An 18152-nucleotide genomic window follows, 5' to 3' on the forward strand; every position below is an offset into this window, starting at 1 on the left:
TAAGAGAGTTGGAGCCCACAACCCTATCTCACAAGTCCTATATCCCCATCAATACAACATTCTCTTCTTCCTATTTGTCTGGTAGCTTTCTCAACAGAAGACCAGGTCCCATTGTGCAAAGAAACCTGGCTGAACCTCCTTTGCAGGCTATGCAGCACTTCCAAAGAAACTATATTACATCTCTTGTGCATCTGCCCGCTGTTCGCCCGTTAAGATGGCAACTATTATTACCAGCACTCCAGTCCCTTTAGATAAGATCCTGTCGAACTGCCATGATGACACTTTTGAATAGAAAGTTGTTTCAGCTTGCTTGTAGGGCAACACAGTTTCTCCAATTAGTAAATAAACATTTACAAACATAGTGGGAGGAGAGTGAGAAGTCTGACAGAGGCGTCACAGCACATGGAAATGAATCTTCAATTAAAACCATGTTCGTTTAAGTTAATAACAATCTGGGAATTCGTGCCTCCTTGAGCTGTTCAAAAGTGCTCAAGGTTAAACATGACCAGGGGCCATACTTGGAGCATATTTGTTGGGATGACCAATCCCAGCCTCGTGGATCCACAAAGTTCATGAAAGACCCCAGACGAGGGCACCATGGTAAACTAAACATGGTCTGATTCCCCTGATGCGAGTCATACTCAATTGTGCAGGCCACCTTCACCTACATCGAACTATAATCAAGATTTATAAAGCAAAGTCTAATCAGTTCGGTCTAAGCCTGTAGACAGACATTTAAGTAGGCCCGTATATTTTTAGCAGACTAAAAAACACCATCATGACCAATTTAAAAATTTGCCTTCATTGTCAGTGTATGGTATTATGTATTTATTTTGCTATGCAATTTTAAATGCTAGCTGCTATGCAACTGATCTATGTCATTGTAAAGGTATTAAATAACTAAACAATAAAGATATCTCTCAGGTAAATGCTTTAACAATGACACGATCCCACAGACACACCTGTATTGTACAAGATGGAACTTAATTAGTGGGAGATATTTTTGGCACAATTATACCACCGGTAGGAGCCATAATAAATGATGAAAAGACTAGAAAGCTTTCAAAAGTTGTTGAACAGCTGGCAACCCACAATTCTGGAGCTTGTTTATTTGTGAACTCAGAATGAGTAGCTATTAGATTCATGGTTCTGCAAAATCTCTTGCCTTGAGATATTTTGCTTGCAGAGAAAGACGGCGTCTGCAAGATGTTAACACCATCAGTGCTGCAGCAATCCCCCCTCTGTGCTGACTCTCTTTTACTCTCATTGTTCATGACAAGCTCAGCTCGTCATGAGCACTCGAGCAGTGTACTGCATGACGAGCTGAGCTCGTCATGAGCATCGAAGGGGTTGAAGGTTCAGCATCGCTATGCCTTTATACCATTAGCAAAATACAAGAATTTGCAAAGAACATATTTGATTTGAAACCTGACATAGAACCATTAGAGAGTTTTAGAAAACTTTGGAAAAGGAGTTTCCACCATTGCAAATTGGTTTGCCACTGCAGGAGGAGGAATCCCCAAAGTTATTTATATGCAATAATAATATTTTCAAAGGCTGTAGATATTTCATTAACAAACAGGAAAATGAGTGAAAGAATAGAGAGAGATAGGATTTAATGATCATATAAATGAAAGAAATAGAGAAGATACAACTGAAGATGAGAACAAGATAACCATTAGGGGGATTGAAGAGGCATTTTTACCAAAATGCTAAATAAAATAGTTAAAATATATTTGTGATAGACTTAAATGAACAAAATGCAATTGAAAATGTGCAAAATGTAGTAACTAACCACAGTTACACATACTACTCTCAAAACTGAAGTAGCATTGCTTAGAAAGTGGTTTGACTAAATGCGCACACAATAAAAATGTAATTCCGGACATGATCATGTTTTTATGAACTAGGTGTTTCATATAGCTCTACCAAATATTTCTTCTTGAATAAATAGGAATTCAAAATGCTTGAGTGACGCCACCCCAGTAATAGTCAGTGCTATGAGCACATTTTTACAGGCAGTCTGGCACAAACGTAGCAGACTACTGATTGCGCCTTCAAGTGACTAGGTCAAATTTTTTAACTACTGTTTTAGTCTGACAATATTCTTTTTATATAGAGAGTTAAAAGATAATGTTTATGTGTTTTTATGTACTCGTTGCTTAATTTGCACATAGCTCGGCTTGACTTTTGCTCTTATTTTGCACATAGGTAATGGCTAAAGAAAATGAATTCTGAGCAGTATTGTTTTTAAATGTATTGTGTTGTGACATGTCTGAAAATTCTTTTTTAATGTATTTTCGCAATGTTTTGCACATGTACACTTTGATGGTACTTGGCTACCGAATAAAGTATATTACTACTACTACATAAACTGAACTTGACCTCTTTTAACATACTTGTTTTATTCCATGAGGATGAACTCATGAAGATAATGTTCTTTCGTTACTGCAGACGTTTTTACTTTAACATAGCCAATTGTTAGCTAATATATCATTTGTTTCATTAGAAGGTTAGAAATGTAGTTACATTCGTGGTAAAGGATGTTGAGAATGAAGAAGCTTCATGTGTAGTTTAGATTAAAATAACACATTTGCACACTCAGAGGATATTACTGTCTGCGTACTATTGTGTTTGCATGAGAAAATGGAGCATGAACCTGTTCCCAGGAAGAACCCTGAAAGATGATTGGACGAAAAGATGCAACATTAGGTTTTGACTGTTTATAATAGTACGTGCTCTTAGAGTAGGTTAACACTCTCACACATGCTTTTTCATGCTTTTCCATGCCATTCCCCCACTCTCCTGCCATCCTATTGATTGCAGTTGGTACTGCTATTGCATATTTCTCTTGTCTTACTACCTTTGCTTTGGGACTCTACTGAGTTTCATGAACGTCTCTTTATAGGAAGTACTGCTGTGACCAATTGATGACCTTTGGATATATTTTCTATCTTTATGCTTGATCTCACTCTCTTTTGAACTTGAACTCTTTCTGAGTTTCTGTTAACACTTTTCGCCCCATTCTCAGAATAGGGATTTCTTCCTTTATGGAACATGATTAATGCATTGTATTTTCATTGACTTACCTATCATTTCCTTATCGATTCTATAAAAGCTTGAATATGTTGAGGTTAAAACGAATAAAACTAATGATTCTGATTAAAAACAATCTACTAAACTTTGAAAATTAAAACTTAAAAATCTTTGAAAATTCTCATTATTACCTGAACTAGAAATTGTGATTATTATCGATGTGATGATTTATTTCTTCCTGATCTTCTCAGCTACAACTGCCAAGGTCCATTGACCTGTTGGACCACAGCACCATAAGTGGGGCTCAGCCTTGTATGCTTGTGATGGTAAACTGGAGTTTTATTTAAACTGATTTCTGCTCTAGCATAAGTTACACAGGCATAATTTGTGATTTTTTTCAGTAAATCCAACTCAATCATTGAATGAGATTTGAGGAAAAACTCTTCCGTATATTTAATCATGATAAATCCTTTTAACAAAAATGTGTTGGTTACCCATTTATGGGTATTGTTTAGACTTCATCAGTTCTCTCTTTTTTTCCGGACAATGGAGGCTTAGGGGAAGGGTTGGATCCAAAGTTTTTTCTTTAGCTGTATAGAGACCTATGATCTTTAGTTTATCCTTTTTACTGAAGATCTAAAAAAACAAAAAAATCTATGGATTGAGTTTGTGCTTTAATGACCTTCATGGTTGATTGGTTTATGGAAGTTGTCCCTCCACCAAAAATACCCTAACTAGATTTCCGATCTCCGCTATATATAATCACCGACCAGGCAGATTTCCTTGATTCAGACACACATATTAGCCCCCTTTATGCCTCAGCAGCAATGAGCACCTCACACCATACCTGTAACTCTGTAGTGGAGAGGTCCAGAAAGCTTTGAGTTGCGTTGTGGTATCTGATCTAGGCACATAGGGGGACAAGAATCAAGATAAGGAATTGCATTTTTGAGGAATCGTTATTTAGGAGTTGCAATTCCTTATGCATGTGGGAATCGCAAAAAAAAGTAGCGATTCCTACACATTCCCTAATAGCAAATCGCTAGGGAATACATTCCATTTCCTTCCTATGGGCCTAGATGCCCATAGGAACAAATGGGAAAGCAGTCACAATTTGCGATTACCCAATAGGTAATCGCAAATTGCAAATGCAATTATACGGATGCTAGGGGGTCTTAGGCCCCTGTGATGCACCCCCAAACAGGTAAGTGTGCACATGTTGTGCACACAAATGCCCTAAGGGCATGTGTATGCGCCACATGGCACTCAAAAAAATTCATTTTTGTGCATTTTTCTAAGGATTTCCAAATTAACATCAACTTGAAGTTGATGTTAATTTGCGATTCCTTAATGCAAAGTCACATTTTGAAAATGCTTCTTGCATTGCACTTAGGGAATCGCAAATTGGGATTCCCCAAATGGAAAGGCACAATCAGTAGTTGCAAAATAGGTAATCGTAAATTTCCAAATACTTACTTTACAAATCTATTTTGGATTGATGCATCACAAATGGCATTTTACCGGTCGCAAGTGGGCCGATTCACAGAATCGGCCCGTTTGCAATCGGTAAAAAGGTTGATGCATGTGTTCCATAGTGTGATACTGTGCAGAATAATGTACAGTGGGCCACAAAAAGCTGTCTCAAACTGCTTTGCAGGGGGATGTGGATCACAGGCATTCCATGAGTGCAGGGCATTCCTAGGATAATACTCACATTCAGTAGGAGTCAGCTTTTTGAACTCTGGTCCCCTTGCTAGGGGTGGGCTGGATATTAAAATATTGCATTAGCTAGCATCAAAACTGGGCACCCTATTGCTGTTGAGTGATGATTAACATTAATGTTCTTTAGCGACTCACAGGAATGTGGGCACTTATGTGTGTCCATTACGTGACGGCCACCTCAGTGAATGCTGACTGGCTGGCAGCATTCCTCATCCCACTCTGAAGAGTTTCCGGAGTTTCCTACTAATGGCAGGCGGTTGTTGCCTTCGCGACTAGGCTACAAGCGCAAATGCTTACCAACGCCGTGCCTCTTGATAATACGTTGCTTTCACTCCAAGTTTCTGGGCTGAATGCTTTGATGGTGACATGGCTGTAGTACTTCTACACTTCCATTGCCCTGACGAGGCCCACAGGTGAAAGGGACGAAAAGCGCCAACTTTTTCTTTTGGAAGCGCCCATGAAATTGAAACACATTAATATATCATTGGGACACGCACTAAAGGAATAGTGAGAGAAGTCTGTCCTCAAGGTGTGTTGTTCTTGAAAGACTACATCCTAATGTGGAATGTGTGTTCACAGAGGCGGCTCTAGGCTCATGGCAGCCCTGGGCAGGGAGCGTAGGTAGGGGGCCCCGGAAAAGGGGGTCCGGGTGAAGCGGAGCATGGAGGCCAGTGAAGAGGGGTGGGGTCAGGGTGTTTGGAAGTGGAACAGAGCCAGAGGCCGCCAAATCCCTGCCAGGGGCCGCCACGCAAATATGCATCCATCCCCAGAAGATTATTATATTAAGGATATATATTGACGTGGTGGCCCCTGGGGTTTGGTGGCCCTGTGCAGGTGCACAGCTTGCACATGCCTAAGGCCGCCCCTGGTGTTCATTTCTGGAGACAGCCATGCACATTTAAAAGTATTGGAAGACTGAAGCGAAGTTTAAAAATTCCTATATTTGCATTTGTTTGTCTACAAGATTCCAAGAAGATGATTGAGTGCCTTTTGTTTATGTTTTTTGTCATTAATGTGTCAATATGTTTATGTATGATAATATGTTAATTTGTATGTTGGTCCCCTGTATCCCGATAATATGATCCATTGAGCTTGTTCCTATTCTAATGACTAAACCATGATTGATGATAAATAGATATACCTGTGACTAATTTGAGTATTCAATAAGAGTTTTTTTTCCAAATAAAAGTTTTTTACACTTTGAATCTTCTTAAGTATTTTATTCATACTTTTGTGATTTGTTCAATGTAATATCGTAATCACATTCATTGATTGTCCATCAATATATCCAACTTTCTTATTTTTTATGAATGAAAACCACATTCCTTCCAATGCATTTCGGCCGAGGGGCCTTCATCGGGGAAGTCTGTGAAACAAGAAATGTATCCATCACTACTTTTCTCTAACACAAGAAAATGTCGATATAATATACAACACAGTGTCTTTATCCAACCTATATGTTCTAACTAAATAACAAGTGTCAAATTTCAATACAGTACAAACACTTATAAGCAAGCACATGTCTACCCATATTAGAAGATTCTGTTTTATGTGACAACCCTCCCTATGGGGTTTCACAATGTTGCAATGAGAATCATTCATTTTAAAACGCATTAACGTGTAAAGTTGTATCAAGTGAAGCGTGCTCAGTAACGGTTGATGTTAAACTATGAGCGTTCGTACCCAAACATAAAGAAATGTTACATGTTTAGTTATGGGTTAATAAGCCCTGCGTCAGTTGCTTACTGGCTCAGATTATGAGCATACATGCCCGAACTTAATGTTATTTAGTTAGAACATATAGGTTGGATAAAGACACTGTGTTGTATATTATATCGACATTTTCTTGTGTTAGAGAAAAGTAGTGATGGATACATTTCTTGTTTCACAGACTTCCCCGATAAAGGCCCCTCAGACGAAATGCATTGGAAGGAATGTGGTTTTCATTCATAAAAAATAAGAAAGTTGGATATATTGATGGACAATCAATGAATGTGATTACGATATTACATTGAACAAATCACAAAAGTATGAATAAAATACTTAAGAAGATTCAAAGTGTAAAAAACTTTATTTGGAAAAAAAACTCTTATTGAAAAACTTTATCGATTACACATAAGCTGGATTTCTCAGCACCAATTTTTCAGTGCCCTAGGTGACACTTGCACATTTAGTGCCAGTGCTGTCTTCAATTATTGTTATATACTCCTGAGCGGGGAGTAACCCTAAGGAGCCCGAAGTACGCCTTAAACCGCACACATAAATGCGCAGTGCACGGCCATCATCTACAGTTAATTTGAGTATTCACAATGTTAAACTTGTGTTAGATAATTTGTTCCCACAGTATACCATTTTTCTTTTTTGACCCTTGTGTGTGTTTGGCAGCTAGAGGGAGCCAATCTTAGACATGCACAGTTAGGTTTCTCCAACCATCTGTGTTCCACAGCCGGGTGGAGAAACGGCACACACTACCTGTGCCTGAGCGAGCGTTAAACCAACCCGCTCAGGCCAATCCCCATGCTCCTCTCATGCAGCATGAGAGCAGCGCAGGAATTGGATATGGAGTCTCTGAAGGTGTCCCAGGCACTGCGCTGAGAGCAGGAAGGAGAGGAGCACCGAGGCGCAAGGCGACCGGCAGCATCAGGTAGTTAATTCATACCCCCGTTGCTGCCCCACACCCTGCCTCTTTTTATTGCCAGCAGCCGCAACTGGTGTCAGCCATGGTGAACCCCGAAGTGTGTATTATTCAGAAGAGGCCTGAAGATACACTATTTCCATTAATTGTGTGGGCTGGACTCTGCAGACCTTAGCTGGCTTCTTGTGACTTTCCTCTTGTACAATGTACGCCTGCTTGTCAGATGCCTACGAATGGCACATTCATTGTATAGGATGTTTTCTCTTAGCTACTCCCTTTTTGGTGGCCTTTAAAGCCTTCACCTGTTGGATTCACTTATGATGTTTTTTATTAATGCCCCTCCTCTGTTGTATTCCCTGGAAAGCAAAAGTCCTGCATCTCACTCGTTTCATCCTCCTTCCACCCTGCCATCATGGCTCTGTAAGGTCCGTTTGTGGTTCACATGCTGAATAATAATGATAAATACATAAAATAAACAAAATAAAAATCACCGCCTTTCTAAATGCACCACTGTACTGCTGTGACAAGTTACTTTATTACACCACTTGATGGCTAGCACAGGAAAATTATAGAAAAAACTCCTGATTTTTTTGTATTTCTGCCAAAGAAAGTAAATGGTGTCGCACAAGGTTTTGGGCCAAAGTGTCTTAGTCCCGGTATCTAGGAAATAAAAATAGAATTCGAATCTCTGAAAAGTTGAAGTTTTTTTAGGTTGAGATGGAGTGTTTTGGAAGTGCTGTCACGTAAAGCCTTTGCCCCACGCGTCTCTGAGGAACGCAGAGACACGTTTACTGTATCGCTCTAAATAATATTACTAATACATTACAGAGCTGAAAGTTCTCGTATTTGAATGCAGCGGTTATATTGCTACCTTAGTCAGCGATAAATTGTTGTTTGTCATTGGATCTCTAAAGAAATATGCCGCTTTTAATTCGAAATGTAGCGGCATTTGTTGACATCTCTAACGTAAACAACAGAACACAGCACAAACACACTAAACAAGGAAAAAACACTACAAAACAAGAGGCATCATAACAAAACAGTCACAAAAGCACTCTACACAGCAACCATATTGCAGTAGAACAATAACACTATGCTACAATGCCGCTGAAAAACACAACAAATAAAAGACTTCACCACCGCAAAAAAATGCAACGCAACAAATTTGCCCAAACATTCCAGCTACACATTCCTCTCCACAGAAAATGTAAGGTAATTAAGGGGATGCTTGCTGTCTATTTAGAGGTTTCCTTCATGTCTCTGGTTACTTTTTCAGTCAGAGGAATTCACTTTCATAACCCTAGCCATGAAAAATTCAGTGATAGACAGCAGAAATCTGTGACTCATTTTTCTTGCACACTTAATCAGCTCATATAGATTTGGTTTTATGGATTAGTTGCTTACCTTCCACTGGGATTCCTGGGTTCTAATCATAGATTTGCCAAATGAGAACAAATGTGTGTATTTTTACAAAATTATCAGCCTGATTCATCATTCTCCCGTTTTGCGAGCCCCTAATAGCGATTCATAACGAATCGCTATTAAGGACTTGCAAAACGGGATTCATGTAGGAATTGCAATAATTATTGCAATTCCTACATGTTCCTTATTTGCGATTAGCTAATTGCTAATCGCTAATAAGGAATAACTCCCCATGCATTCCTATGCATGGGGAGTTATTCCTTATTTGCGATTAGCAATTAGCTAATCGCAAATAAGGATGCGATTTCAAGGGTGCAGGGGTGTCCAAAGGACACCCTGTAGCGCCCCTGAAATGTAATCTACATTGGTGTTGCGCACACACATGTCTAAAGGACATGTGTGTGTGTAACATGCAACTTAGAAAAATGCATTTAAATGCATTTTTCTAAGTTTTTGCTATTTACCGAGAGGTTTGACCTCTCGGTAAATAGCGGCCCAAAATTGCCATTTCGCAATTTTAAAATGCTTCATGAATTGCATTTAAGGAATCTCAAATAGAGATTCCTTAAATTCAATTCTTCGCAAATGTGCGAATTCTTAAATAGCGAAATTTGCATTTGGGATGATGAATCCCAAATGCAAAAATTGCACTCGCAAAAGGCAAGATTCTGAGAATCTTGCCCTTTGTGAGTGCAATTTAGCTTGATGAATCAGGCGGCAAGTTTTCTCTCTGTGACTCACGTTGTAAATAAATATAATGTACATGTTAAATTGGGGTGGCATAAAAAGAACCGTGCTGTACCAACTACATACCTCTACATTCATGCTCCTACACATTCTAGTTTCAACTGGACTCCCTAACAGAGAGTACCTCCCACAACAGTTCTTTTCGCAATAAAAAGTTTAATTCTGGACTTTAGATCTAGGGTCATGCTATATCTAAATGATCATAAAATGTGACTGTAGGATTGAATGATAAAATTAACAATCTTACAACTTTTCTGTTTCTAGAATCCTACCAAACATCTGGCTGGGTAGTTGCCCTCGGCAGTTGGAACATGTAACTGTGAAGCTGAAGCATGAACTAGGAGTAACAGCGGTGATGAACTTCCAGACCGACTGGGATATCATTCAGAACTCTTCGGGCTGCAACTACTATCCAGAGCCCATGAGCCCTGAAACCATGATGAAGCTGTATAGAGATGCAGGCATAGCATACATATGGATCCCTACACAAGACATGAGCACTGAAGGTATCCTTTGAAGCCATTGAGTGTTTAAAAAGGTTTTCTTTTTTTGTTATAATCGAGGACCACCTTTCAAAGCACATTATACCTAGTAACATTGTTGAAGGAAAGAACAAGCTAGGAGGAGCAACACAGATGGAATGTTCTGGTATTAGGTTTGATCAAACAAAAGGTTAAGTCTACTAATAGGAAAGTGAACTTTGACATCAGACATGCTGTTGTTCACACAAATGTTTCAGTTGGTGATCGGGTGAGAGTTCGTCTCCCTCTTAAGTCCTCTGGACCAAAGTTCTCCTCTCCTTTTCATGTCACAAAACTCTTTCGTAATGCTGTTAAACTAAATGACTGGCGCATATGGAATTTGAATCGTGTTGCTCCTGTTTCTGGTTTGACATTAAAAGTTAATCAATCGAACAATACTGACATTTCTCCCAATTCTAGAAACAGCTGTGGTTCGTCTGTAGTTTGCACTCCCGTTAGGAAAAGTGCTTGTGCGACTAGGGCTCCTGCAGCTCTTTGTGATTATGTTTTGAAATATATATATATATATATATTTTTTAATTTATTTATTTTTGGTTTCCTCTTATGGTTTTGAACAGCTTTATAGTCGTATTTCTGTTTTGGGTTTCAGGGGAAGGTGTGTGGTATCCAGGTGTGTGGTATCTTTCCCTTCTAGGTATTAGCAATAGTAGAATGTTAAATGTAGAATGTCATGATGTATACTTGAGGATGTTCTAATGATGTTCTAATGAATCCAAGACTGTCTCAGTTGATGCCTTGGTCTGCTGTGGATGAGATCTTTCATTACTTGCATCTTAATAAGGAACCTATCCTGCACTACCTGGTCTTCTACTTCTTCACAACTCTCCCTACTGTTGTTTAGACTGGAGCAGAAACAGAAAATGTAGCTCCTCCGAAGTCAAACAGAGGCTGGCACAGCACAGGGCCTTCAAGATGAAGGGGATCTTAGTGGACAGCAAACTGTGCCGGTGAGAACTCTACTCTCAGTATCAGTCAATCTCATAAATGGGTACATTGCCACCGCCTTTTTGAAACCACCATCACCACCATTCGATAGCACCAAAAGGCAAAATATTGGTGACAGATGGACTGATGGGAAGATAATTGATGATTTCATTGATGCGATAGAAGAAGCAGATAACAAGAAGATTATCGAATTCCTTAGGAATCTTGCTGGTGTAGGTGTAAAATAAGTCATCACGAAAATGCCACGAGCTGATGAAATTACATACTGTCAAATCAAAGCAGCCTTGAATGTCAAGTTCAAGCGAATGCAAAATGTAGATTACCAAAGATACATTTTCAGTAAAGCACAACAGAAAGTTGGTGAATCTATTGAAGAACATATCGCGTGACTAGATTCGCCCATCAAACATTTTAACTTCAATTAATTTAATAATGAGGAAGGTATATGTCTCAGAGTTATTGACGGATGTCTGACAAATTCATTTGGGTGATAAATGCTGAGAGATACTCTTAGTCTGGAGTGAGTTCTCATGGCTGCCAGAGCTGAAGTGTGTACTGAACAATATTCTATGGACATGGAAGACGGAGGGGCCCAGAGTGAGTCAGTCATGCCCATGACAAGAAAGCAAAAGTACAAGGCCTAAAAACACATAGTGATGTCTTACATGGAAAAAGAAGTTGTGCTTCAGGTGTGGATTTCCGTTTACACACAGATGTAAATGTCCCACCATTAGACAGATCTGCAAAGGCTGTGGAAAGGAGAACCATTTTGAACAGTTTCTAGGGGAAGGAAGAATTATGTATGTCACAGCACGAAGACAATATTACCGCCTGAATGTTCCATCAGCAATGTTCAATGCACCCCCACAAGGCCAAATCACCACCCCAGTTTAGGCAAGTCAACACCAACTAAGTAAGACTGCATCTAAATAAACATCAAAGTGAAGAAGATGGTAGAGCAATGTCAATGTTTACTGCAGAAAAATGTGCCCATGTTGGACTGGCTGCATGTGAAGAAAAATTCAGGTCAAAGAAAATGTGACATGAAAAAGCGCCAAAGTCTTTCAAACACTGTCCGAAAATTAAACTAAAGGTAAACGGTTCCCCAATACCCTTTATTATTGACAGTGGTGACTCGATAAACATTATGCCTGAGGGGAGATGCAGTGAACTATCTCCGTTGACATAACTTACGCCATCTAAAACCAAAGTGTATACATGGGCTGCTACATGGGCTGCATCAACACTATTACAAATGCAAGGTTCATTTGTAGCAACAATGAAACACAAGAAAACAAATGTCAAGCATTTATTCATGTGCTTCAAGGTATGACGTTAAGCGCCGGTTTATTCAGCTTCAGCACAGCTGCTGATATCAGACTGATATCAGTGAACCACAACATGTATACCACCATCTTTGGAAAGAAGCCCTCCCCATGGGACTACACACAGTGGCCCACCACACTCGGCCTCTCAACCACCCTTACCAGCCCGCAACCTCAGAATCCTCCTAAACACCAACCTGACAGTGAAGCAGCAGATCAAAGCTGTCTGCTCTGCCTGCTTTTTCGCCCTCTGCATGCTCCGCAAGATCTTCCGATGGATCCCCATCTCTTCCAGATAGATAGCCATTGCCATTAGCTCGACTACAGTAACACACTCTAAGCTGGAAACACCAAACAAGTGTCTCCAGACCAGCCCAGAAGAACCAGCTTCTCACTCACGCCTACATAGCCCTCCACATGTCTGGACCGCCTACATCAACAACCGCCTAACATTCAACTGACTGAATAGGAATCTCCGATCCTCCACTCTACTTGGCCAACATTACCCACATCCGCCATAGCCGCTCCTTCTCCTATATTGCCTCTGGAACTACCTCCCTTTCCACCTTCGCACCACCCCTTCTCTGAAGAGCTTCAAGACGCAGCTCAAGACTAGGCTCTTTGACCGAGGATCGCACAGCCCACCAGTGCTTGGAGACCCTTCGGGGTGACAAGCTGTGCTATACAAGACTGATTGATTGACTGACTGATTGAACATTAATGCTCATCGCAAAATAGTAAGTCAGTTCCCTTTGTTGTTTCCTGGACTAGAAAAAACCTCAAGACAATGAAGGTACAATTACACATTAATGAGGATGTCCGTCCTATTGCTCAAAGACGTAGACGAATTCCATTTCATTTACAGGAAGCTGTTGAAAAAGAGCTTGAATCCTTACTCAAACATGATATCATTGAGCGCTCCACTAGTCCAGTGCCATGGGTTTCTCTCATAGTGGTGGTACCCAAAAAGGTCAGTGAAGGAGCTTTACGCATCTGTGTTGCTATGCGTCAAGCTATTAAGTTAATTTACAGAGAATGACATCAAGGTCTGCAAATTGCTGACATGATAACTCAATTGAATGGTGCAAAGGTCGTCTTTTGCTTTGATTTGAATAAAGGATATCATTAGTTGGAACTCCAGGAGAATTGCAGCTACATTACAAACTTTTCTACATATGTTGGTCTATTCTGTTATAAAAGACTACGTTTCGTTGTGTCATCAGCTGCAGAGTTTTTTTAAGATGCCATTCGACATAACATACAGCCTGTCAAGAATGCTTTCAATTATAGTAATGAGATATTGGTCTTCAAAGCTATACAAAAGGAACACGATAAAGCTTTCATGCAAGTGTGTTGTTTGCTCGCTGGTGCAGTTTTCACTGTGAACGCTGAGAAAAGTGAGTTCCATAAGACAACATTTTAATTCTTTGGCCATATTTTTTCTGATGCAGGTGTGACACCCGATCACGCTAAAGTGCAGGTGTTGTCAACTGCCAGTGCCCTACAAGATGTTACCATGTTATGCTCATTCCTGGGCATGACCAGCTACTGTTCTAGATATATACGAGACTTTGCCACTGTAGGTGCTCAGTTAAGAGATTTGACAAAATCATTTCATTGGTCACATAAATTGGAGCAAAACTTTAAGAAAATCAAACAAGTGTTGATAATGCTATTGAAATGACATACTTGGATTCAAAAATTCATACTGAGATTTGTTGTTGAAGCTAGCCTGATCAGGTTAGGCGCAATCCTTGCACAGCACAGCGGATACCCAAATGTTTGAAGAGATATTGTGGCATAAGTAAGCAGACGCTTGTCCCAAACTGAACATGCTTATTTTTAGCAGTGGTGTGGGCTTGTGAACATTTCCATGTATTCTTATTTGGAAAGCCTTTCATGCTTGTGACAGATCATCAAGCATTGGTGACCATATTTGGCAATCCAAAGGCAAAGATGGCTCCTCGCATTGAAAGTTGGGGTCCACAATTACAGGAATACAACTACATGTTTGTGCTCTATCCAGGGAAAGATCAAAACCATGCAGACCTCTACTTGCAAGTGCCTCTACAGTGCCATGTTACCCCTTCCAAGATAGAATAAGCCTACATAAATTTCATTGTGAAATCAAGCATACCAGCTACCATTTCTCTGGAAGAAATTGTTACTGCCACGAGTCAAGATAGTGACATGTTAAAACTAAAAAAAATGATTATGCATCAGTCTTTAACCAGCACACTCAACCTCTTACCAGTCACAGTGAGTGCCAGAAGTTTAAAAATGTCAAAGACGAACTGTCAATTACTCAAGAAGGCATTATCCTGAGAGGTTCAAGAATTATTATTTGGACAGTCTGCGAAAAGAGAAAAGAGATAATTGAAGTGGCCCATGAAGGACATTGTGGAACCGTTGCCACAAAACAAGCTCTCCAAGACTGAGTCTGGTTTCCGCATCTTGATGAAAGAGTTGAAGGAGAAGGTCTGTCATCTATATAACTGTTTATCATTGAAAACCAGTCAACACACTTTCAAAATGTCAGATTTGCCAAAGCATGTATGGGAAATAATTTCCGTTGACTTCTTCTGTCCTCATGACAATGGACATCACTTGATGGTTAAGTTGAGGAATTCTCCTGTTTCTATTGATAGCAGATCTCTCATCTATCACTCAAAAAAGAGCCATTGAGCGATTAGACAGCATCTTCACTACGGGGTGTTCCTGCGATCATAAAATCTGACAACGGCCCACCTTTCAACAGTCAAGAATTCAGAGACGTTCTCAGCCATCTTAATGTGAAGCATCAGAAGAGCACACCTCATTGGCCACAGGCCAATGGCCTTGTCAAATGTTTCATGAGCACTCTTAGGAAAGAAGTCCATTGTGCTGTATTGTAGAAGCTTTACCTTAAAACTGGCTTAAATTCTAATCTTTAAGCTTACTGTTCGGCCCCTCATTCGCACACAGATGAGAATCCTGTAACCTTGATGTTTGGGAGAGCCATGAAGACCAATTTACCTCAATGGACCGCAGAAAATCAAGTAATGAGGAAGAAACCTGTATAAAAAACTTTGTTCGTAAAAGGAAAACTATGGCCTACACAGGCAAGCGCCAACATACAAAACACACTACATTCCCTAAGGAGATTGAATGCTTGTCCATCAGTCTAGGAAACGAAAACAAAGGACATCCTGGAAAGTCCATTACATGAGATTTCTATAATTTCTGACTTGTGGCTCATCGCTAGTCAGGCACTGATGTCAATGTAGAGACTTGGTCTTAAAGGACAAAGGAAAACCCCCTGACTGCTGTTGTTCCTACATCGCCAATTAGATAACGGACACTTCTACTGCTTGTCCCCTATTTCTGAAGACACGATCAGAACGTGTGATCAGAGCACCACAAAGACTCATTGAAGAGCTATAATTGTGTATATATTTGTAAAACATTGTAATCTTTTAGTTAACAGAGGGGGAGATTTAGTTTTGTATGAGATAGCAATGACAGAACCCCTTTGGCTCCTGATAAACACTAGAAATGTGATGTTAGTGTTAGAGCGTAGTGAAGTAAATGTAGTTTTAGAATGTTGTGTTTGTGGTTACACGCAGATGAATAAAGACATGTAATACTAAGCTCTGTGTATGGTGTAGCCATTGGTGACTACCCAGGCTGGGGAGGACACAACAAGTAAGATCCCTTGTCACCATCTTCTCCACTATAGCCCTTCTCCTCCATCCACAGGCCACACAAATCATCAGGGCAGTGGTGCCCATCATCAAGATCACATCTTTGATAGCAGATTAGACATGTCAGCATGAGAGATCAGGTCAGTTCATTTTTGTACTGGATGCCTTAATCTTCTTTAATCATTTCCAGTTCTTCCATGTGTAGTTTGAAAAATGGAGGCATATAGATTGAATCTAGAAATACTACACAAGATAAAGAGTGAGGGTGTAACCAAGAATGTTCGATTTGCAAAAATGACTATCTCCCCAACAGAAGAAATGAAAACAAATCTATGATTTTAACACAAATTCCCATGTGTACTAAATAGTGTCTCATTTTTGTTAGCATTGCTGACAGCCATTAGAATCAAGATTGAGCTTTCTTGAGGCGGGGGCAATTTTGTCAGTTTTTAGGTAAAGATTTAAAAGATAACAGGTACAGCTGATTATGTAGTGATCAATGGTAAGTGGTGGTCTAAGCAGTGCATTGATAGAGGAAAAGAGGTGAAGTTAGGCAAGCAAAATGATGGCCAAGGTTAGAATTTTCCTCTGGAATTATAGAACTTTGTCAGAGAAAATATTAAAAGATTAATAATAAATCTAGCAGGCAAAAGACAAAGTGGCAGCAATAGGATTAGTACATTGTTTAATTGTAGAGAAGAGGGTACAGAAGTTGTATAGTGAAGCATGGATTTTTGCCTGAAAATTTGAGTTTTGTGTTTAGGATGTCAGATTGTGAAAAAGCCACATAAGCTCATAATGACGCAAACACATTTCTAAAAGATAATGTAAGGATTTGATATGTTTCACATAACCCTTGAGTGAGATGGTCAGAATGTTAATATTCTTGAGAATAGATATGTTGTTTGATGAATCCAGTGAGGTCAGTGTAAGTACTATGAACATTTTAGTTGGATAAATAATAAAGATAATTATGTAGATTTTATTGTGATTGAAAATAGAGCAGGCTTCGGTAAGATTTCAACTGTTTCTACGAGTGGAAGATAAGTAATAAGGTAGCTTTGTGGGCTGTTGGAAAGACATTAAGTGGATGACATATTTTATGAAGGGATCATGATTTAGATGAAAATATCAGGCTAGATCACGTTCTGACATGGGAAAATGAGCTGCACTCTGGAGGCATGAACATCAAAGAAGGGATATAATATCTGCACGGACGTGTTGGGAAGGCAATACCTGTACCTCATACACATTGACCCAGGCATCGCAATTAGATGATGACCTTGTTTGTTTGTTTGATTATAAATTGTTTCATATTTTGCTATATTCTTTCTTCCCAATTGCATGTTCAAGTACAGACTTTCATGCAAAATGCCATCTGGGTGCGGGGATACATCGCGGAAAGTGAGATATGTATCTTGCTATCCCAATGGACATAAAAATACACCTTTTGGGACATTTGAACGCGATGCAGTGCACGAAGTTCATAATAGGCAGTCCTTTTCCCACTACAGGGAACTGATATCGTGCCCATTCTGACATATCTCAGCAGTCAGAATGGCACTATCTATCACGATTGATGTAGTCAAAATGACCCCTGCATTCATATATGTATATAGTTATCTGTAATTTGAAAACAAAAAAAAAGAACAAAATGCAAATAAAGATATTTAAAAAATAATATTTTCGATGACAATAACTGAATAGTACTGAAAACATCTTCAAAGTCAGACAAAGCATAGGAATCATAAAAGGGCAAGTTCAGGATTTCATGAAAATTACAGTTCATCTGTTTTCAGTTTCATTTGTGTCTTCATGTTGTATTATAGAGCCATATTCAGGAACTAGTAGATTAAACATGTTAGAGGTAATTTCTGAGAATGTCTAGGTTTAAGGAGGTTGCTTGGTGGGATATCCCCAGCCAACCAAAAACAGCAAAATCTTAGTTCAGCCAATACATTTTTCTTTGCGGGCCATGCCAACATAAGAACATAACAAGGTAAGAAGAACCAAACTTGATGTCGATGGAAGAAATTCCTCTATTTCACTGAAAAATCTTTGCCAATCCCACACGAGGAATAATTATCTAGGAGTA

General features: G+C 39.5%; 1 protein-coding gene across 1 annotated transcript in view; it reads left to right on the top strand.

The window, feature by feature from the left end:
• EPM2A (EPM2A glucan phosphatase, laforin) overlaps positions 1-18152 on the top strand; it is a 477080-nt gene that overhangs the window by 423939 nt on the left and 34989 nt on the right. The window contains exon 3 of the mRNA XM_086927280.1: positions 9827-10068. Coding sequence (XP_086783406.1) covers positions 9827-10068 — 242 coding nt within the window. The remainder of the gene's footprint in view (positions 1-9826; positions 10069-18152) is intronic.

This window comes from Lissotriton vulgaris, chromosome 6, assembly GCF_964263255.1.
Source record: "Lissotriton vulgaris chromosome 6, aLisVul1.2, whole genome shotgun sequence".
In the NCBI taxonomy this organism is placed as follows: domain Eukaryota; kingdom Metazoa; phylum Chordata; class Amphibia; order Caudata; family Salamandridae; genus Lissotriton; species Lissotriton vulgaris.